Source organism: Miniopterus schreibersii, assembly GCF_964146895.1.
Source record: "Miniopterus schreibersii genome assembly, chromosome: 3".
NCBI classification, from domain to species: Eukaryota; Metazoa; Chordata; class Mammalia; order Chiroptera; family Miniopteridae; genus Miniopterus; species Miniopterus schreibersii.
In genome coordinates, this window is record NC_138103.1 from 18,292,839 (window position 1) to 18,315,253 (window position 22,415).

Below are 22,415 nucleotides of genomic sequence, written 5' to 3' on the forward strand. Positions count from 1 at the left end.
GGATATATAATGGTTTCCAATGCTTTACTAGGCTGAGTAGGAAGCCTAGTCACCATTTATAACAGTGTTTCTAAGAAAAACCAACTGAGAGTTCCAAATGTACTTCTGGAACTCAGCTGCCTTGCTTAAGTAACCTCAGGTCAGTAGGTCCCAGCAGCAGCCTCTTAGAAGCCTGTGGATGCTTCTTTGTGGCTGGGGAAGAGGGCCAAGGGAGTAGGGAGGGGGGCACGGAGGCTACAGGGCATGTGGTGGGCAGGGGCTGTGATAGACACCCTGCAATGCTCAAAACTACTCTGCACAGGGAAGATTCATCCCAGAGCAGTTTTAAATGCCCGGCCAAACACTGATATTGGGGAAAATCCATTTGTTGTTATTATTTGAGCCCAGGACCTAATTCCATTTTATATGTGAATCCAAAACATGGTTTTTGTATTCACTGATTTTCTCAGGAAGGCAACTTCTGTGCCAATTGAGAGCAGAAAGTACTTTGTCTGGTTCAGAACTTTACCAAGAGCTGTCCATTGTTTAGAAAAATCAAATCACAGAGAGCAATGCCCCCACAGTACCTGAGCCCAATACATTATACCTTTATCAATCCACAGCTGTAACTGTTCCATCCACAGTAGCTCTACATAAAGGAACAAGGACCTATTTTGCCCAAGCATTTACAAACTGAAACACGTATGATTTAATTATACATTACTTTGCTCCCTTCCACCTTTAAGTTATAATTAGTGCATTAAATTAACTATTTTGAAATTATACGTGTAGGGAGGTTTCCTCATCTATGAATTCCTTTTCAGGGCATAAAAAGGAATAAATATAAAATACTTGTTTTTTAAAGAGCAACTGGGATCCACTGAGTTGAAAACCACTGTCACACAGATAACTCATTTGCCTATATATCCCTATTATCTAGCACAAAGGTTGCATTCATTCATTATTTGTTAAATATAGTTCTGGTCCAAGTATAGGTATTTAAAAGGTCAGCCAGCTACACTGTAGTCATGATGCATAAATTTCTCCTAAATAAAATACCTAACTAGCATATATCAAACAGACATTCAACAAGGACTTTCAGTCCCCCATCTGCTTCAGCACGAAAAAACCAAACAGCACAGCACCCTGGAATGCGCACTGGCCTAGTCATGGGATGCAAAATCTGTTCCCGTTCCTACTAACCAGCTAGGATCATCACAATCAGAAACCTTTTGTTTCTTTATAGAAAGCTTTAGAATTTATAAAGTGCTCCTGGTCTTCACCTTGGCAAAATCAGCCAGCTAAGTAAGATGTTTCTATGGGGACAACCTTCTCTGCAACAGGATTGACAGCGATTTGATTCTTAAGTGAAATGTCAGCATTACCTGGTCTGAAAGCTGACTTGCTGCTTGCTCAATTTCTGTCCTGGCAGCGATGGACTGTCCACACCATGGGGCATAGAAGAACAGTAGCACCACCTCTGAGTCCTGGCGAACATGCTCTGCGTAGTCCAGCTGACCCTGGAAGAGGTCAAGAACCGGAGACCTCGAGGAGAAAAAACTGACAGGTGGCTTTGCTGGTATTATCACATCTTTTGCTCGACTAAAAAAGAGTAAACACAAACAAGATTGCTGAGTTTATTTTCTTCTTTCTTAAAAAGTATATTTTCATTGACTTCAGAGAGAGGAAGGGAGAGGGAGAGAGAGATAGAAACATCAATGATGAGAGAGTCATCATTGATTGGCTGCTTCCTGCAAGCCCCTGACTGGGGATAGAGCCCACAACCCAGGCATGTGCCCTGACTGAGAATTGAACCAAGATCTCCTGGATCCTAGGTCGATGCTCAACCACTGAGTCATGCCTGGCCAGGCAAGTTTATTTTCTTCTAACAGCAGCTTCATGTGGAAGGAGAATGAAACTTAAAGTAATGTTCTGTGCTAAGACAATATGTGGCTGAGAGAATGCAAGACATGAAAAATATGCTGGAAAGTTATTCTATAATATTGTCTCCCCAGGTGTGGAGTGGAAGGGCAGTGGAGAACAGAGAATGTCTGAACAATCTACATTCTTGCCTCAACACCCAAGATTCACCTTCATCTCTCTGCAGTCTTGTTCTCCACAGGAGCCACTGATCTCCAGGGCTTCAGAGCCACGAGTAAACTTGCTCAGAATTAAGGAGAGGAAGCACCTGTGGTTACTGTTAATAAGCTTTCTATAGGAAATGTTTACAATCAATTCAACTTTGAGAAAACAAAACATATTAGCTGGAGTTGGCCTCTACGTATGCAGGGCATGGAGGCAAAAGTAATAATTAAATAATAATACAGATTTCCCCAGATACATATCATAATCCAAAGGTTAATAAAGATAGTAACAAAGGAACAGCCATTTAACTAGAAAACAGGCTTCTTGAGTTCTTGAGGTTCCCAGAAAGGAGAGGTCAGAAGGAAAAAGAAAAGCATGAACAAAGTAGTCACAAGTCACAGAACTGCCACAACTTTTCCCATTAAGACAAAAAGGTCTTCACTGAGGCTGCATCTATCTCACCAAGTTAAAGGGGCCTAAACACCCTGAGTTGTCCACATAACTGCACTAAAAAGGAATAAAACCATCATAGCAGTTTAACTAAGAAACCAGTAGAGGAAACAAAACTGGAACCCTAAAAAATACTAAGTTAACCCAAAAGAAGGCAGAAAAGGACCAAGAAAGGGACAAAGACCAGAGGGCACAAATGGAAAACGAATAGCCAGAAAGCAGACTTAACCCAACCACATCAACAACTACATGACACGTAAAAGGACCAAACCATCCAATTAAGAGGAAAAAATTGCCAGACTGGATAATGAAGCAAGACCCAATCGCGTGCTATCTAAAAGGGAAACATTTTAAACATCAAGACATAAACAGGATGAAAGTATAAGGAAGGGGGAAAAAAGACCATCTAAACAGTAAGCATAAGAAAGCTGGAGTGAAAGGATAAATAAACTGGGGTAGATTCTTACAATTAAATGTTACTTGGCAATAAAAAAAGAACTGATACTATATATAACTGGATGAATCTCAAAATAATGACACTGAATGAAAGAAGTCAGACACCAAAGAATACATACAGGAGGGGGCAAAAGTAGGTTTACAGATGTGAGTACATCAAAACAGTTTATTCTTATATTACTTTTTATTAATTATTGTATTACTTTCCATACAAACTGTAAACCTGCTTTTGCCCCACCCTGTATAATATGAATTCATTTATATGAAATCCCCAAACAGGGAAAGCTAATCTATAATGAAATAAATCAACATCAGTGATTATCTAGAATGGGGAGCAGGGGAGAGACTAACTGCAGAAGGGTACTGAGGAAATTTTCTCTCAGCTCCCTGCTGGTTGCCTACATAGCTCTCACCACACTCTGTTACTTATTTTACCCTTGTATTATTTATCTACTCTGGAGATAGATCGTTAACTCCATAAGGGCAAGGACACTGTCTTTTGCACTGTTAGATCCTCATTGTTCAGCAGCTCCAGTTACTCTGAAGTTCAGTAACTTGTGAAATGAAGAACAAACCTACCCTACTTACCTCACCTGAACATATGTGAAAGGAAATTAAATATAAATCCATACAGACATATATTATTAAGAACAGTCAGAAAGAATCAAAGTATCAGAAGGCGCATTTGCTTTACTAGGGATGATTCTAAGGAGCTCTAATTGCGTTCTAACTTTACATGTGTGCAAATAAATTTGATAATCTGGCTTCTCAGAAAAAAGTCAAGTACAAATCCGTCCTCTATATCTCCAGGTTCCACATCCATGGATTTAATCAACCTTGGATCAAAAATATTCTTTAAAAAAATGTTACACTGCTGCTGACGTGTACTACATAGTAGGCCTATCATGGTGGCATCTGTACTGAACATGTACAGACTTTTTCTCTTGTCTACATTCACTAAACAATACAGTATAACAACTATTTACATAGCATTTACATTGTATTAGGTATTATAAGTAATTTAGAGATGACTTAAAGTATATGGAAAGATGTGGGTAGGTTATATGCAAATACTACCCCACTTTATATATAAAGGACTTGAGCATCCAAGGATTTTGGTATCCGAAGGGGGTCCTGGAATCAGTCACCTGCAGATACCAAGGGAAGACTGTAGTAGGAAGAAGGAATGTGAAGAAAGGTGCTGACAACTCTGAGATATGCCGCAGACAGTAAAGAAGAAAACATATATATAAACACCAAACACCTAGACCTAAGCTACTCTAAGAGCCTTGGGTCATTTAGTATGAGGAAAAGAGTCCCACATTCTCCTCTGCATCTAGGAGGTGTTAGCTTCCTGAATTAAGAAGTCAGTTTTAAATATATCACTTAACTACTTTAACCAAAAATTATTAACATCACAAAGGTGTTAAAAGTTGGAGCAAATCTATTTATTCATTCAAACTAACATTTTAACCCTACAATCAGGGAGCTTTGTTTATGTAAAATATCTTCACAACCTGAAAAAGCCAGTCACTTACTGACTTTAATTCAAAAAAATGTTCATTGAGCAAACCTTATTGTGCTGCAAGCACTGTACTAGATACCATAGGTGATAGCAGTGAGTATGTATGTTCTCAAAGGGCTTAATTTTTCTCAGGGAGGAAGACAGGCAAACGACCAAACATGTAAACAACAAACAATAAAAACACAAATGATCACTGCTATGTGGAAAACTTAGTCAGAGTGGTTATCTTTTTAAGCCAAAATATGAATGACAAGAAGACAGTCATGCAAAGGGGTGAGGAAGGCCCTGTGGCGCAAGAGTGACACATTTTCAAGAATTCCAAAATTCTGCTCTTTGGAGACATTATTTTTCTAGTATTCCAGCTGCATGTTAAGTTTTAAATAACGTAATCTGAGGGAAAATGTAGGTGTGTGATGGCCAAACAAAGGATAATTATCAACTTAGTGTTGCAGTTTTGCCTGTTCAGAGCAGTCCCTAAAGTAAACATGCCAGATAAAATACGTGGCGCATCAAAAAGCAAACATTAACGAGGTAAGAGAGACATATGCCTCTGTCCTCATTAACACAAAGGTTTTAAAAGTAAAATAGAAAAGGGGAGCCAGAAATGTCTGAGTCAGTTGTACAGCGAAAAAATAGTATCATGACACCATTCAATCAAATAGGACTCTAAAAAAAATCAATGTGAGTCTATTAAAAGACTGTCACATTTGCCAGTGGCACAGAAAGGAGCTGGACAGGCAAGCTGTGGTTCTCTCTCCTAGCTGAAGCAGGCAGGGGTCTTGTTCTGTTTGCTCTAGTAACTGGGTTTACACTCTTCCTTCTTCCCGCAATTTGAAAGGACTTTTCTATCTAGTAAGTCATTATTTCTACAGACAGACAAGCTAATGTCAGTAAGATCCCCACCCTTAGAGGGAGGAACACATCTCTTGCTAATTTGAACCCAAATGCCACCTTGCAATTATTCTACCTTATAAAATATTTTGTACATTTTCCTTGATGAAGGAAGATGATAAAGAGCAAGGTAAAGAGCCTAGTACCTGACAATAAAGGATTCAAATTCTAGCTCGGCCACTTAATAGGTGCATGTGATCCGGGGCAAGTTTTGTGACGTGACCAAAACTCATGTCTTTTATCTGTAAACTGGAAGGTCAAGAGCACATCCAGACTTTACTGGGAACTGAAATTTAAATGATCCACACGAGGCTCTCAGATTCTGCATTAAATTAATAAATAAATCCTTGTAAGCTGTAGTTCTCAAGCGGGCAATTTTGTTCCCCAAGGGACATTTGGCAATGTCTGAAGACTTTTCTGGTTGTCACATCTGCACAAGCCAGGGATGCTGACCACCCTACAATGAACAGGACAGCCCTGCACTTAACATATTCAATAACAATTTCCCAAGTTGAAATCTTCCTCTTGCCCAATATGCCACTCAGTGGCAACACAGACATAAATTGGGAGTCCCAGGAGATACACTGTGGATTTGGGAGGCCAAAGATTTCAGACTCCTGAAATTTAAAGTAAATCTTGCATTTGTGTACTTTCTCAAGAAGAGGCACATTAACTTTCATCTTTCCTGCTCATTACGCATCAGCCTACTCAGGCCTCCCGTAGTTCCAGGAGAACACCAGACTTGTCCAGCTTCAGGACACTGGCGCTTCTGGTTCCCTCTACCTTGGACACTCTTCCCCCCACCTCTTCCCAATGGTGGCCCCTTCCCCTTCTTGTGTAAAGCTTCCGACGGGGCTTCCTTACGAAAGCCTCTCTGCCCCACCCTCCCTACTTCCATTCTCCGTACAGCACTGGCAGAAACCCTTCAAAATTCAGTTTACTTGTTTACTGCCAGTCTCACCCACTAAAATGGTGAGCAGAAACTTTTACCTTCACCGCTCAGCTGCATGAGTGCTCCCCATAGCAAGCGCGGAAAAATCATCGTTAGATCAATGACCGCATGAATTCTCAAGGGGCCCGGGGACTCTAATGGTTGTGAAATTACTACACTCGAAGCACAAGGGACACAAAATAGGCGGTAAGTGAGGGTCCGACGACTTAGGCAGAAGTGACAGGTGCACCCCCAAGAAACCCCAACTGAGCAGCTCAGAACCTGGACCGCCTCCGTCGGTATGAAACAGGACGAAGGGGCGCCGAGGAGCACCCGAAAACCTCGCCATATGGAAGGATGGCCGGCCAGGGAGAGGGGGAAGTGGCCCGCAAAGCCGCAGGCTGGGGGAGGAAGGGTTAAGTCCCTCGCTCCCAGCAAAGTCAGGTCCGACTTCACCCCGCGGAAGCCGCTACAACCCACGACCCGGCCACGCGCCGCCAGGCCGAGAGGCGCCGGGCCGGTGACCCGGGAGTGCGGGCCGCCTCACCTGCAGGTGAACTTGAGGGCGAGGAGCAGCGCGCAGCCGAGCGCCACGGCCCCGCAGAGCAGCTCGGGTCGCCGGCGCGCCATGAGGAAGGCGCCGCGCAGTCCGCGACAGAGCCGGTCCGCCGAGGAGGCTCCAGCCGGGGCCGGGCTGAGGGAGCCGGAGCCCGCTGGGCCGGCGCCGCCGCCACCCTCCTCCTCGGCGTCGTCGCTGCTGCTGCCGCTGCTGCCGCCGCTGCCGCCGCGGCCTCCGCATTCCGACATTACATGCTCCCCGTCGCCAGCTTTATACCGCCGCCGCCGCCGCCGAGGGCCCAAGGGCCCGGCCCGGCCCGTCGCTCCCCAATCCCGCAACTCGTAGTGCCCGCTAACCGTGACCCTCCACGTCAGCCCTGCCGCCGCTGCGGAGCCCGCCCCCGAGCGGGCGGCCCTGCCCTCGGCCCACGGAGTCTGCGCAGACGCTGAGGCCGCCCAGAAGGCCGGCCCCCGGGAGGTCCTGCCCCCTGGCCCTCGGAGCCGGCGCGAACTTCCCTGTCCGCCCACACGTTCTGCAGCCCCGCCTTCATCCCGCGGGCCCCGCCCCCGTCTACGGAGCCTGCGCAGGTGCCGGGCGGCCTCTGGCCACGCCCACGCCGGGATCCGCCCCGCGCCTCCCGCGGAGGCTTTTCGCGGGGAGAGGCCCCGCCTGGCCGACTGGGACTTTGGAGCCGTGACGGTGACGGAACTCGTGTCCGCTCGTTTCACTACAGTCTCCGCAGAACGACCGGAAAACACATCCAGAGGCGGGAAGTGCCCTAGGACCCAGGAGTGAGGCGGCAGCAGCCCCTCGGTCTCGGTCGGCTCGCCTGTAAAATGGGGTAATAGTAACGCTCGCAGGTTGTTTTGAGGATTAAATGAGGTAATTTATGGAAAGTGCCTGTCAACCTACCGTCATTTTGCTATTTGTTTTCTATATCTCACATCTTTTTTGTTCCTCCTTTTTCCTTTTGTATTAAGTGGATATTTTTTAGTATACCATTAATTTCTTTAATTATTTTTAACTTTTTTGTTATAAGGTTGCTCTAGGGATCACAATATACATCTTTTCAGAATTTCTAGATTTATGCTAAATTCCAGCGATAGAAGCTGCTCCTATGTAGCTCCATTCCCTCTTTTTGTGCTATTACTCTTTTAATCTGTTATATTACAAACCCAAGAATTCAGTGTTATATTGTTTTATATAATCTCGTTTAAAGAAGAGAAAATATGTATTTGTGGGGTTTTTATTTATGTTAACCTTCTTCTTTACCATTCCTAGTTCTCTTGATTTCTTTATGTAGATTCGAGTTACATTACTAATGAAAACAAAGATGGTCCGAAGTCACCAGTTCCCATTCACAGCTGGTTGCTGTAACAATCCACCGACACTCCCTTGACACCTGTTCTTTGCACAGGCCTTTATAAGGTTCAAAGTGCTTTTGCTGCCTGTGGGTTATCTCACGAGACCCACAATACGTTGAGGCAATGTAGAGCCGCACCCTACGGGCCAGGAAGCCACCCTGGATTCATACAGGTGTGGTTCCTTCCCTCTTCTCCTTCTAGACATCTGGCTGCTGCCCTGGCACCAGAATGTTCTGAAAACAATGATAAATTCATTTCAGAGTACAGCAGTCTGTCAGGGTCAGGCTGTACTGCTCGTCAAGGCTAGGTCAGCCCTGACTTGTCCACATCAACCAGAATATGAACTTTTGTAGCCACTTTCTATAACCTGATCAAGTTGGTGAAGTTAGAGTAGGGAGCAAGGAGATTTGTGTGTGTGTACATGTGTGTGCATATATATATATAGACAACTGTGAGCATAGAGCCCTCGACATTAGTTTCCACTTAGTTCTAAAGTTTCAGAGAGCTGCATCGATTGGGAAACTGAAAAACACATTCCCCTGGCACTTAGTACAGGGTTCAAACACTTTATATATCCCTTAGAACCAGAGAGAAATGTTATTTTTTTAAAACTTCCAGGTTATTTACTTAACAAATGAGATGTGTCTAACAAGGTACAATTTGGCAGGTAAATGCAGAGGGAAGCCCCCACTCCCTAAGCTTGTGTATTCTGGACAGTGGTATTCTCCAATGTTTCTTGGAGACTTTGTATCAAGACCCAAAAATTAGCTTTCCAGAAATTGGCATTTATCCCTGCAGCAAATACAAGAGGCCAACTGAAGTGTTTGAAACCTGCACTGCCAGGGGAAGTGTTCTCCTTTAGTTTCCCAATTGATGCAGGTCCCTGGAACTAAGTGGAAGCAAATGTCGAGGACTCGATGCAAACAGTCATCAAAGAGCAGAGGGCCCAGGGAGCCCAGGGAAGGGTGAGGGTGATGGAGAAAGGTAAGCACCTCCAGCACCAGCCTGCCTGCCCATGGTGCCTCCCTCACAGTGGGAGGACTGGGCAGAGGAAGGAGTCCCCCAGAGCAAGGAACCACTTGCAACCTCCCACACGCCTCTCTAGGGCAGTTTATTGCAGCCAACAAAATTGGCACATGAATATCCATCGTAAGAGCCAAAAAACGGGAAGCCAGTTTTGGATAAACAAACTGGTTTATCAGTAAAATGAAGTAGTATTCAGCAATTAAAAGGAATGAAGTACTCATACCTGCTACAACACGGATGAACCTTGAAAACATTATGGTCAGTAAAAGCCAGTCACAAAAGGCCACATTTTGTGATTTCACTTATATATGAAATGTACAGAACAGGCAGATCCATACAGACAGCAGATCAGTAGGTGCCTATGGCTTGAGAAGCAGGGCAAGTGGGTAGATTGAGGTGTGGGTTGTTTTTTAAGGAATGAAAATATTCTAAAAACTCATTGTAATCATTGTGGCACATTTGGAATATGCTGAAAACCACTGAATTGTACTTTAAAATGGTACTGTTTTTGTTATATGAACTGTATCTCAATGTCTTAAATGTTGAAAAAAATCCATCCTGTGGACATAAACGTGTCCAAGTAGACATGCCAATGATTGCTGTTTCCCCTGCTATTACGATTGGACTTTTGCTCTTTCATACTCCCTCCACCCCTCCACCCCTATCACACCACTTTCTGCTCCTCCAAACATACCCATTCTCTACTAGGATGAGGTGTGACTTCACCTGGAATAACTAACATTGACTTCCTAATGCTGAGACCAAGGTGGTGGCAGGCGGGGATCTTAGCTGCAAACCAGAGTGAGACACTGGTTCATTTAGGTGGAAATGGAATTTACTGAAAAGATAGTGGAGAGTCACAAGAAGGTTGAAAGCCAAGATACAGAAAATGCAGGGGAGTGTGAAAAAACACAAATTCTCACCTTGACCACTCACAGTATCTTCAGCTCTTAAGTTTCGAGTCTACATTCCCAAGGTTAAGACAACCAACTTTTTAATCTGTAAACTGAAACACAGCACGAGGGACAGCTTTTTAACATTTCCTGTTATCCCTGGGAAAAGACGACAGAAGTAGATGGGAAGAAAACACGAAGGAAAAAAATGTAATGAACACCATCAGACTAGGAAGACCTAGCAGAGCAAGAACACTGCCAGCCTATTCTACAGAAAATGTCACTCCTAATAGCTTATTTGGTAAATAAGATGCACTCCTAATGCACCTGCCAAGTAAAACTGGCCCCACTACCTTCCCACACACGAGGAGAAGCCAGAGTCTTTCCTACAATCTTCAAGGAGTCATGGGGGCTTGCTTGTCACTCTGCAGCACTTGATTCTGCTAAACACTCTACTTGTCTCATCTCATTAATTGGAGCTATGCCCTACTCTCTACCCTGGCTGGAGTCACAAGCAGAACAAAGACCCTTTTCTGTTTTCCCCCAAACTCCACTCACTCAAGGTCATGAGTGAGAAGTGACTTAGCCCGAGGGTTTCAAGGATTGGTACATCACTGCCTAGCAGAGCCTGGTCTTCAAAGTTTGTCAGCCATTCTCCCTAACCCCTCATGAATAGCTGCCCCCACACCCTGACAATGACTCTTCTCCCTAGGTCACTGGGTTCCAGCCTCTGAAGCAGGTTAGTCTGAGAAAGGACAGCTTATCCCTTTCTTTGTGTCTGTCAGCCCATGTCTTCAGTGGTCTGTCAACAACCAAACACATCTATCGAGGGTATTGTGCTAGACACTTGTCTCTGGAATCCCACAGCCTACATCTTAGCTGACCATGTCTCCTTGTTAATCATGCATCTGAACGAAACACAGAAGAGCACCTAGAAGAGTTACATCAGTCAACAAAAGACACTTTCAACCAAAATCTAGTGCGTGGGACAAAGTGAAAGTGGCTTCCTGATCCCTTTATTTTGCATTCTGCATTCTGTTACTAACTGCTTAAATAAAAGTGCTATTAAAAAAGTCAAACCTTGTGAGTTTAGTACCCAGTTTCAACATTTCTTTGTGGGGAAAGAATCACACCAAAAACTGAAAGACATCTACATATAAAATATTTATTACAGGCAATATTGGTCCATACACTACACAATACCAACAGTACAAGTTTAATCTTTCAAAATCATCATTTAAACAGCAAAAGACCAAGAAATAAAATTTGAGTCAGCTGATTATTTTTCAAAATATTCTCAATGCACATTATTATCCTCAGTTCCCTTATATAGTGAAACATTCAAATACAGAAAAATACCCCATTTAACGTATAGTAGTGTTAAATGGTTATTTGGCTTAAAATCTGAGTTAAGAAAATTCTTTTTAGCAACCTACATACAGATAAGTAGCAAACTTTATTATATTAAACAAATTCATTCTGCTTAAAATGTGTAAAGAATTTCATCCATCATGTGTTCTGATCCTAGTACAAGTATTTAATCTCTCATCATCATGGTTCTTATCTGAAAGACCATCTCAAGAGGTTGTCCTAGATATAACCTTACCCTCTTCCCCAACACACTTCATCCAAAAGTCTGTTCAACAGATGGCAACCGGAAGCAATCACTTGGCCATTTGATGCCAATGGTGCCATGAGAGCATGGCAGACCTGTTAAACAGCCCTTTTTCCTACCTACTGTGGGTTGCTGCTCAGGAGGGAGGATAGACGCCAATACAAGCAGAAAATCTGCAGCTCTTCTGGTACGTTCCTTAGAACACTTTCAATTTTTCTGGTCAATGCTCTGATTAGGTAACATACATAAAAGCCAGCATATTAGTTTAAATCTTTAAACAAAAAACTATATTTTCCAAAGTCATTATCATTTGGGGCAATTAAGTGATCTTTTCTTGCTTTGTTGAGCTTCATCTTTAGGGCGTCTCTTCTTTCTTCCCATTCGTGAAGTTCAGCATTTCCATGTGCAAATTTACAGCTGCTCCCTTCTGTGCAGGTACCACTCATATACCTGTCAGGACAAGTCAGCTTTATAAGCGTCCACAAGTTGTTTATGAAAATCTTAAAATGTACACTTCACTAGCTTTATGATTTGCATATAACTTTTAGTTGAAAATCAAGTCTAGAAAAGTGGTTATCTTACAGCCTTGAGACAGATATACTTTAAGCTTTTTAAATGTATTTAATGAAAAATACTGTCTTATTGCTACAATTCAAACATTTTCCTAAACAAATGAATCTTTAGATAAATTGATTAAAATGAACTTTTCCCAATTTTGTAATCTGGCAAAAAAACTCATTTAAAAAAAAGAAGAGAGAAAATACTTTTAAATCAGGGGGCAGAGAGGGGGAGAACTATAATCCTTCTTGATGCAGTATAGAGAAATCAGAAGTGACACTAAGTAAAAGCTGCCTTAGACAGTTTTAAGTATCATGTGGATCTAAATTTAGAAATTAAATATTAACAGCATTTTAACAAAATGAGAAGCAACTCAAAGTTATTTCCTTTGCCATTGAAAAATTAATCTATGTAAACACAAGAGTGATACATTCTCCTTTCACCCGAGTTAGTTTCAGATTTACACTTGAAATATTTAAAGGCGGTTTCAAAACTGATGAACATCTATGACAAGAAAGGTTGTGGTGAAGGGCTAGACAATCACGGCTGAGAATTTAAAAATTGGGCAAACTCGAATGAACATACTTCTCTATTCGGTTATGTTAAGACATTTCAAACTGGGATCAGCAGACTAGAAAATCTTTTCCTGTAACCACAGAAGAATGAAGAAATGTTCAAAGAGCAACTAAAGCTCTGAGCCCAAATCTAAGCCTCTAAGATTAGAAGACATCACCCAGATATTCTGTCTACTGACGTAATGACCGGCAAAGTCATGTGAGACCAGCACTTTTCATGTGGGAAATAAGAAACCTACGTACCTATCACAAATACTAAAATATCCTGTTGGAAAGCGGTGCTGCCAGCAGTACTGGTCATCTTCAGTGTGGAAAACCTTCTCTTTGTGCTTCTCTGAGGAGATGTGGCCTTGCCACTGCTTCTCACTGTTACAGTTCTTCCCACACATCCAGCAGTGAAAGTCCACCTAAAGAGCACAAAAGACATTTATCCCATCAGCAGGTGTCTGTGTGTCCCTCACACACAGTCAGGTAAGGGCACCAGGAAGACTAAAAACCACCCAAACTAAGACCCAGACCATCTAATGGGAAAGCCGGGCAAGAACATAAAATGCAAAGTAAGAAGCAGGACCAATGAAAGGATGCCAACACTGAGAAGCGTGCCATATAGCACAGGAAGAAGAGCGCAGGGGTGATGGATTCAGCCAGGTGTCCAGGAAGTCTCCAGCAAAGAGATCACAGGAGCTAGTGTGCAAACAAGGATGTCTGTCAGTACGACAGGGGCCAGGTTCAAGGATTCCGGGAAGGAGTAGCACCACGAGGAAACGCAGAAAGTAAGTAAACCCCCAGGGGGATGCAAGCTTTAAGTGCCTAAGTAGTATTTCCCAAATGCCCTGTGTAAGTATCATTGCAACACTGGGTAAGAATAAAGAACAGACTCTGGAGACTTCTCATGAGATTCTGATTCGATATGCATGGGATACAGATGACAATCTATCTTACTAAACACCCAGGTAGATCTCATGACCCAGGAAGCGTGGGTAGCCCTGCTCTGGGAACCCAAGGGGGACTTAAGAAAAGGTAGCAAGGGAATCAGAGCTGAGTCTTCACAGAGAGGGCAGATTCACAGGGTGTAACACAAGCAGAGGCATGGGGCAAGGCCAGGCCACGGATGTGACCTGGATCTGACTAAATCAATGTGTAGAGGGGCCAAAAAGCAAAATAAGAACCAAGTAGCAGAATAACACATATGCCTATGTCAATTTAAAAAACATGTCAGGCAGAACTATAGATTAGGAGTAAATATGTCAAAGATGTGTACACATGGCCTGGAAAAATACACACCAGATCTGGGCCCTCTGGGAAGAGGGACAAATGGGGTTCTAACTTTATCTGTACCATTTTATTTATCTTACAGAAGCAAATACAACAAACTATTAATATCACTTCACTTGGGATGGTGGGCTCAAAATATTCATTATATTATCCTCCTTAGTTTTCTGAAAATTTTTAAAGAAAACCACAACAGTAAAAGACCACAGGTGACTTAATGTCTCTATAGAACCCTGGAGGCAGAGGCCAGACTGCAGGCGGGGAAGGAGAGGACCTGGGGGGGCTACAGGTCCTGGGCACCTTCTGTGGCCTAGCACTGGGATGAGTGTACCGATTCATTACACTTTACTTCCCCACCACAGCAACCCCACTCGGAGATCGTTAATAATCTGCCCAGCCTAGTAAGAAAGGAACCAGGACTTAGACTTAAAATTCTCTGGCTCCAAAGTCAGAAAAAAGATCAAGGAAAAGATTTCAGAATGAAGAGACTTAAGCTGACACAGCAGCAGGCCACTGGAGAAAGATGAAATGAAGATGCTAGAAAAGGGCAGGGAGCGAGTGATGGAGCCAGGTTTCAGAGGAGGTGGGGAAAAAAGAAAGGTTCCGCCCACAGCTTGGAAGCAAAGGAGAGGTGAGGCAACCAACGGTACTTACAGTAACTTCAGCGTAATCTGTGGGCATATGAATTTGTTTTCCATTTTCCTTGTTGGACTGACTGGCTACATCATCACTTTTTTCATTTTTTTGACTCTTTAGCCATAGTTCATAAAACTGCTCCATATCTTGTACTAAAAAAAAATGAATCACTTTCAGCAACAAAGATTTAAATACACCATTTAAATAAATGTAAGATCATGCACATTTTTCTATCAGTCAGCATACATTTTCAAAAGAAAAGCGAGAGGCTGAATGGAAACTGATTATATTAGACAGGGAGAGACGGTCCACATCCAAGCAGCAGGTGAACTCTCATGGGCAAGAATCAAATTCAGGACTGTTAGACCGCAAACATTAGTTTTCAAAATTAATTAACTCCTCCCTGCATCTGCAAGACACTTTGGTGGGGGGTGTTTAAAATTCAGAAACCATTATAAGGGTACCACTAAAAAAAACAAAAAGCCTCTGCACAGCTTCATGGTGCCCACATTAAACACTTGTTATTGCCATAACCACACAAGCTACTTACTCAGCTTGGGGGAGCCTGGAGCTGATACGCTCCTCACTGCTTACTGAGAAAGGAAAACATACTACTATTGGGACCAAGATTCTGACCCTGATGGGAGTCCATCAGTCAAGCCACAGTCCCAAAGGACTGACATGCTGGGGTACAATTTACAACACAACTGTGACCAGGTCCTGGGAAGTGGCTGCAAACTGCTTCCTATGTAAGAACAGGTGCACTCTGCATACTGTCAAGTGCTAAAACCAGGTTTCTCAACCTCAGCACTGTTGACATTCTGGGACAGATAAGTTTTTGCTGTTGGGGGCTGTCCTGTGTGCATTTAACATCATCCCTGGACTTGACCCACTAGATACCAGCAGCACATTCCCAAAATAAAAATTTCTCCAGATATTGCCAATGTCCCCAGGGGGAGAGGGGTATGTGTGGCCAAATCTATCCCCAGTTGCCAGTATGTCCCTAGTCCAAGCAAGACAGCAAGGAGGACACAAGTCACTGAATTTTGACGTTGAAATACAGCAGGTGACATGCTTAAACCTAATTGGTTCTTGTAATCCAGAGATTGCAGTCTGTAACTTTCCATCAGTTAAGATTAAAGAACAATGATCCTTGTAATAAAATATTTTCTGGTCAAAAGTGAAAAGTTGTCTGAGGCTTTCAGACTCCCACAGTAAACTAGAAGTTTGACCAAGATACACTTTCTCTCCTTGGGCCTTTGAATCTGGGCGTGTTTTACCAGTAAGGCCTCCTTGAAGAAACCTCCGGTTCTAATCTAATTCAGGGGGTGACTATTCGCAATAGGAGCAGATGCTCTGACTTAAGCAGTCATGGGAGGACTGACTTCCCCAGACCATTACTCAGGAACAGATCTACGACATCAAAGGATGCAAACCTATATATCTGTATCCAAATCTGACCAAAGCACAGATCAGATGTCGGATTCTGCTCCACTGATAAAACGGTACAATTGTTTCAGATGCAAACTGCTTTCTCTGTTCATGGCAAGCTGGCATATTTTCAGAGAGGAAAGAAACTTTCAGGTGAGCTAGATTTCACGGATGTCAAGACCACAGTTAAAACATCAACTTACTCCCATTCTCCTTCATGTAAGTCCACACTTCTCGTTCCTCAGGACTGTGAGCAAAAGAACAGTTTCCAACATATTGACATTTTTTCCCAGAAGCAATATGATTGCACAGCTGTATAAAAAATATGAATATAAAACATAGTACACTTAGTAAAACTGCGTAATTTTTACATTTAAGCAAAATAAGCATTATTATCCATGCTAATGCTGAGTAATACAATTTTAAAATAAGACTGATTTGATTCTATTCAAACTGACTACAAGCCCAAAATACATGAGATGATATTAAGCTTTTCACTTCAAACATTTCCAAAAGAAAGAAAAGTATGAACTGGAATGTGGAACATTTTCTTACAAGAAAATGTCTACAAACTCACTGCTTTTAACATACATAATTTTTATCTCTGAATGCAGATCTCTGGTCCCTCACTCTGATAGCTCCTATTCTCCCTGACCTACCACCCAGGATGCCTCCTTTTCAGCACTTGGGAAGCAGTTAAGAAACTGCAGGCTACTCCAAAGGTATTAAACAGTGTCAAAAAATAATAAAAATCTTGGGCATTTATCTTACTAATGACCAACACTGGCAGTGAACCTTGGCCATCAGTCACTAGATATGCATTTTCTAAAGACGATTATTGCACTAACCAGGCCATCCAGTTACACAGCATTCAAATAATACCTCTTCTGGTTATATGCATTTTATTTTACAAAGTAAATTTCAATTATATTGGTGGGACAATAAAGCGATAAGCAGAACGCAGCAGACTTCCTAGGAACCTTGACTATAAAGAACTAAGAAAACCTCCATCAGCTCTGGCTAGGTAGCTCAGCTGGTTAGAGTGTCGTCCAGATACAACAAGGTTGCAGGTTCCATCCCCGGTCAGGGCACATACGAGAATCAACCATGAATGCATAAATAAAGTGGAACAAATCGATGTTTCTTTTTCTTTCTTTGTCTCTCTCTGAAAGTCAATAAAAACATATCCTCAGGAGAGGATTAACAAAATAAAAAGCAACCTTCAAAAAATATATATACTTGTCTTTATAGAACATAAATCCTAGTACAATTATTCATTAGCTTATCTTGGTTTATTTATTTGTATTTCAACAGGAGCTGACCTTATGTATTAGCTTACACAATATTAGCTGCTTAGCATCAGTTTTTGCTAAAAATCTAAAGTAGTGCCCTGGCATGTTTTCTCTCTTGGACCGAGGTTAGTGACCCCTCCCCTTAGAATCTTCTTTATTAAGTCAGTAGTCAATAAAACATTCTGTGACTTACTAGGGAAACATCTACCATAGTCTTTAAAGCTCCATGATTAGGAGCAAGAAGAAAAGACAAAGGAGAAAGCCAGTCACTTTGCTGGGTTTTTACATAATACCATCTCATGTAATCTTCCCTATTATATAATTATTCTCATTTACAAATGAGTAAACTGAGGCTGAGTAACTTGACCAGAGCCCTTCTGGTACTCTGAAGCCCATTCTCTTTCTCTTTCCATCTTACCACACTGCCTGCCTGCCTGCCTGCCTGCGCGCGCGCGCACACACACACACACACACACTCTCTCTCTCTCTCTCTCTCTCTCTCTCTCTCTCTCTCTCTCTCTCTCTCTCTCTCTCTCTCTCTATTTCTTCTTTTACAGAAAGGATCCCTAAGTAATGCCTAGTATGGTAGAGAGAAAAAAGAAAATAAGCTACTGTAACATCGTACAGCACTATACCACATCTGAGATTTTAGTATAACCAGTAGTCTAGGCAGCTGCCTCATAAACTAGAATTGTTCTCAGTCGTCTGTTTTAACAAAGTAGGAATTTACCCATAATCTCCAACCATCTTTTAAAGCCCAAAATATCAATGGTTCCAATCAGCCTTCTTTCCCTCCTACATACCCCACTGATTAAATCACCCAAATCTATGAGACTGAAACCACTGTGGATGAAACACAAACATACCACCTCTTTCCAAGACTGACCTTGTAACCTAAGTTTCACAAAACTTTTTTTACAGAAGTTTTACTCTGGTTGATGGGATATTAATGTCTCTTCCTCAACACTTTCTGACAAGTCAAAGAGGGAGGCTTCCTTTACCCAGGGGACTCTGCAATCCATCTGACCTGCTTCTCTGGGCAAAAGGTTCTCTCCATATTTCCCCCACTGGGGCAGAAAATTTAAAACCTGTCAATGTTCCAGTGTCCCTGTCCATTAACTCACTTGGTGAAATCCCTCCAGACTCTCTCCAGACCCACTCCCTTGTGAAGAGGACAGTCCACAGCCAGCTCAGACTTTGCCTGGACAATCATCTTCAAGGTCATATAAGGCACCGGAGGGTACCGAGGTTTGAAACATGCCACCTCGTGAAGGAAGCGCTATTCTAATGTTAAGTTGGTCTGGCATTTTCATTCTAAGGGTTTTTGAGGAACATGTCTTCTAACTTTGAAGATTTTTCCTCTGGGTTATTTTTAGAAGTCCTATCAAGTGGGGTATCTTTTAGTTAGTATCCACTGCTTCAGTGAAAGAAACAGGCATGATAAAAACAACTCATCCACAGCATTCGTAACAATATAGAAGGCCTTGGGTATGATAAGAAAGCTGAGGAATCAAATTTAAATGAAATTCTCTTCCATGCCCTCCCAAAAGTAATTCCTCTGAAAAATAACTTAAATCATGCCCACAAGTCTCTTTTTCTTGATTTTCTATTTACTTTTTCCAAGTAACTCCTAAAATTCCAATCCATCTGAAAACTGTCCCAGAATCACACACATACTAAAAGGAAGGAAAAAAGAGAAAACCATTTAAATTTAACTATTACGATGAGCATTATTTAAAGGGAGCCAGTTTCAATCTGAATTACTACTACTTTCTAATAATTTGAAATGCCTAATAAAAAAAGTGGCTTAAAAATTACGTATGTACATCAAACTGTAAAGGCATTTGTTTCTTTGTGGGGAGAGGACGGATGTTCATCCACTTCTTACGTTCAACAGACATCACTCTCATCGCACGACGATCTTTGGTCCACCTAAGAAAAATGGAGTTCAGAAAAAACAAAGAAACACTGGCAAAAGGCATAATATAAAGGGACAGGTACAAAGTTTGTACCTAAAGGACCAGAGGCTGTTTTTTCCTTCTCAACCCTTCTAAAAGAAATGCCTCATGATGCTGTCATTTCATTTCCTGTTGATATTTATACACAAACATTCCCTACAAATCCTAATGAAACACTGATAAAATATAAGAAAAACACTATTTTGTTGAATTCTTAGCTAAAGCCTAAAAAAATCTTTCCTTGTTCTTTGTAATTACTCCTAAATTATCTTTCCTCTTCCCTCTTCAAAGTCTAAATTCTCACATGTATGATTTTACACCTATGAAACAGAGCATTATGAAATAGGTATTGTTTCCACACACACACACGCTACTTACGAATGCCTTGCTTTTGCACTACAATATTTTCTGTTTTTATCTGGTTCAATGACTTGACCATTTCTCAGACACTGAGCACACACAAATTTTATCTTCATATTAAGAAATCCAGGCATTATTTGATTGCCAGGTACCTTAAACAATTAAAAGATCAGTTTTAATTTTAACAGAAAACTAGTTTTGTAAGAATAAAATACTGAATCACCATGCATTTATTTTTCATAACATACAATTATCTCCTTTTCTCTGGTTTGATGATTTGACCATTAGATATATGATGTGATAACGAAATCTCCAATTCTCCACCCAAATACAATACAATAAAAGGCAGATTAGAGACACTAAACCTCAATTTATAAAAGTCAGCTTTGGAATTGATGACTGGAAGTTTTTGGGGGGGAGAAGGGGGAGGTACTTGTGCCAGATGGAAAACAAAACTGCAAGCACAATCCACCTCCCTAAAATAATACAAAATATAACTTTTGTACCCCTAATATTTCTTAGTTTCAGTATGATCACATACTTATACACATATACTTATACCAATTAATATTAATTATGAAGTTTAAAAATTTTTTTTTGGATAATAGTAAAATCCCCAAAGCCCAAAATCTCAATCATTCTGTCAGTTAGGTTGAAAAACAGAACTGGTCCTGGATGGGGTGGCTCAGTTGATTGAGAATTGTCCCAGACACCAAGAGGTCACTGGTTTGACTCCTAGTGAGAGCACATGCCCAGGTTTCAGGGTTGATCCCCAGTAGGGGGCATGCAGGAGGGAGCTGATTGATGTTTTTCTCTCTTTCTCCCTCTCCCTTCCTCTCTTTCTAAAAAAAATCAATAAAAACATATTAAAAGAAAATTGTGTCCTATACTCTTGGCTTGTATTATGGGATGCCCAATTTTTTATGATAACCAACTAAAACTCAGAAATTTTTTTCACACTAAGAATTCCTCAACAGATATTAAGAAAGTAATGGATGACTGCAAGTATGAACTGCCTCTGCCAACAATTAACATCCATTAGGCCATTCCAGAAAGATTCGAAATGCAAAAAGTACACAAGAGAAAATACCTGAGCTCCAGGTACGTTTGCTTCCAAATTTTGCCAATATCGTTTAGATTCTTGAGCAATAGCATCATGTGAGATACCTGGGAAATGTAAAAGCCTTCCTTTAGGTTCTTTATGTAATAACAGTCCACCAATCAGATATCACAGTCTGACTCACAATTTCCTAATTATTCCACACTGTTTTCTAATTATTCCACGCTGTGTAATCTACCGCCAAGGAGGAATGAACATCACATGATATTTACAAATAGAGCTCTTGGTGTTTTTCAAGGAATCTTCCTCACAAAACCATACTACATGCATGAACTTGTACCAGTAATTAATTACATGAGATCATACTAAAAGCAGGCCATTCTAAAAATGAAAGGTAATCACACAGTTTAAAGCTCAAGGCAAAATCAACAGGGTTGCCACATCAGGGTGATAGAGAAGGGCCTCCGAGACTGTTTCATCAAACCTAACCGCTCTTGCCCTGGCTGGTGAGGCTGTTGGTCGGGTGTCGTCCCGTGCACTGAAAGGTTGCCCGATCCCTGGTAGAGGGGTGTGCAGGAGGTAGCCAATCAATGTTTCTCACATCAGTGTTTCTCTCTCTCTCTCTCTCCCTTTCCTTTCCTCTCTCTCTAAAAATCAATAAAAATCTTTTAAAAAAAAACTAGACTGCTCAAGACACATCTCAATCACACACACACACACACATACCAACCTGTTTCACTCTGCAATATCCAGACCTTCAATTCTACAAGACTGTGAGCATAAAAGCACTCATCTTCCCTTAAACAGCCATATCGAACCTCATGTCGACATAAATCAAGCTGACACTGACCATGAAAAGAACGTATTTTGGAATATTTTACTGTTGTCTCTCGCAAAATGTGGACAAGGCACCTAAGATGAAAACAGTGACATTTTAATATTGCCTGCTATAAATTAAAAAGAAATATATATATATATACACACATATATGTGTGTGTGTGTGTAATGTCAAGTTTAGACTAAAAATACATTTTAAATCTTTATCAGGAAAAAATAAATCATTGTACACAATTGCTGGACTAACTGGGGGGAAGGATAATTAATTCATTAAGTCATATAACACCTAAATCCATGTCATGAGCAGCTAAAAATCAATAATGCTTTTCTGTATTAAAGAATTAATTTAATAATTCATTAAAAAAAAAAAGCCCAGAAAAATCTACTAACAGACATTTTTAAATAGTCATTGTTTTTCAAGACAACAAATGGAGGGGGGGAATGCCTGGGTGAATACTAGTAGTCTGGTTTTATTTGGAGCTAAGAAAAAAATCTATTTTGTCACAATAAAAATTAGAAACTAGCAACATACTTATTGTCTTGAAACTCGTGCTTTGTAACCGGGTGAGAACAAGAAGTAGAATTATCTTTATTTCTTTTACTGATCATTCTAGGCTTATGATCAAAACATTTCTGGAACAAACAGAGAAGAAAAATTATCA

The 22,415-nt window shown here is 41.4% G+C and overlaps 2 protein-coding genes across 5 annotated transcripts in view; both read right to left on the bottom strand.

The window, feature by feature from the left end:
- Positions 1-7,381, bottom strand: part of TXNDC11 (thioredoxin domain containing 11) — a 58,136-nt gene extending 50,755 nt beyond the window's left edge. Inside the window, exons 1-2 of one of the 3 annotated variants that reach the window (XM_081131618.1) lie at positions 6,865-7,381; positions 1,365-1,581 (exon numbers count right to left, since the gene is read on the bottom strand). In XM_081131618.1, the coding sequence (XP_080987744.1) occupies positions 1,365-1,581; positions 6,865-7,124 (477 nt within the window). In that variant the 5' untranslated portion in view covers positions 7,125-7,381. Of the gene's footprint in view, positions 1-1,364; positions 1,582-6,864 lie in introns of those variants that run through there. The other 2 variants (XM_081131620.1, XM_081131619.1) reach the window with 2 other exon arrangements.
- Positions 7,382-11,304: 3,923 nt separating this feature from the next.
- ZC3H7A (zinc finger CCCH-type containing 7A) overlaps positions 11,305-22,415 on the bottom strand; it is a 37,071-nt gene continuing 25,960 nt past the window's right edge. For both annotated transcript variants that reach the window (XM_081133141.1, XM_081133142.1), the window contains 9 exons: positions 22,286-22,386; positions 21,647-21,828; positions 20,947-21,023; positions 19,875-20,008; positions 19,365-19,470; positions 16,450-16,558; positions 14,834-14,967; positions 13,151-13,314; positions 11,305-12,224 (listed from right to left, as the gene is read on the bottom strand). In XM_081133141.1, coding sequence (XP_080989267.1) covers positions 12,035-12,224; positions 13,151-13,314; positions 14,834-14,967; positions 16,450-16,558; positions 19,365-19,470; positions 19,875-20,008; positions 20,947-21,023; positions 21,647-21,828; positions 22,286-22,386 — 1,197 coding nt within the window. In that variant the 3' untranslated portion in view covers positions 11,305-12,034. The remainder of the gene's footprint in view (positions 12,225-13,150; positions 13,315-14,833; positions 14,968-16,449; positions 16,559-19,364; positions 19,471-19,874; positions 20,009-20,946; positions 21,024-21,646; positions 21,829-22,285; positions 22,387-22,415) is intronic.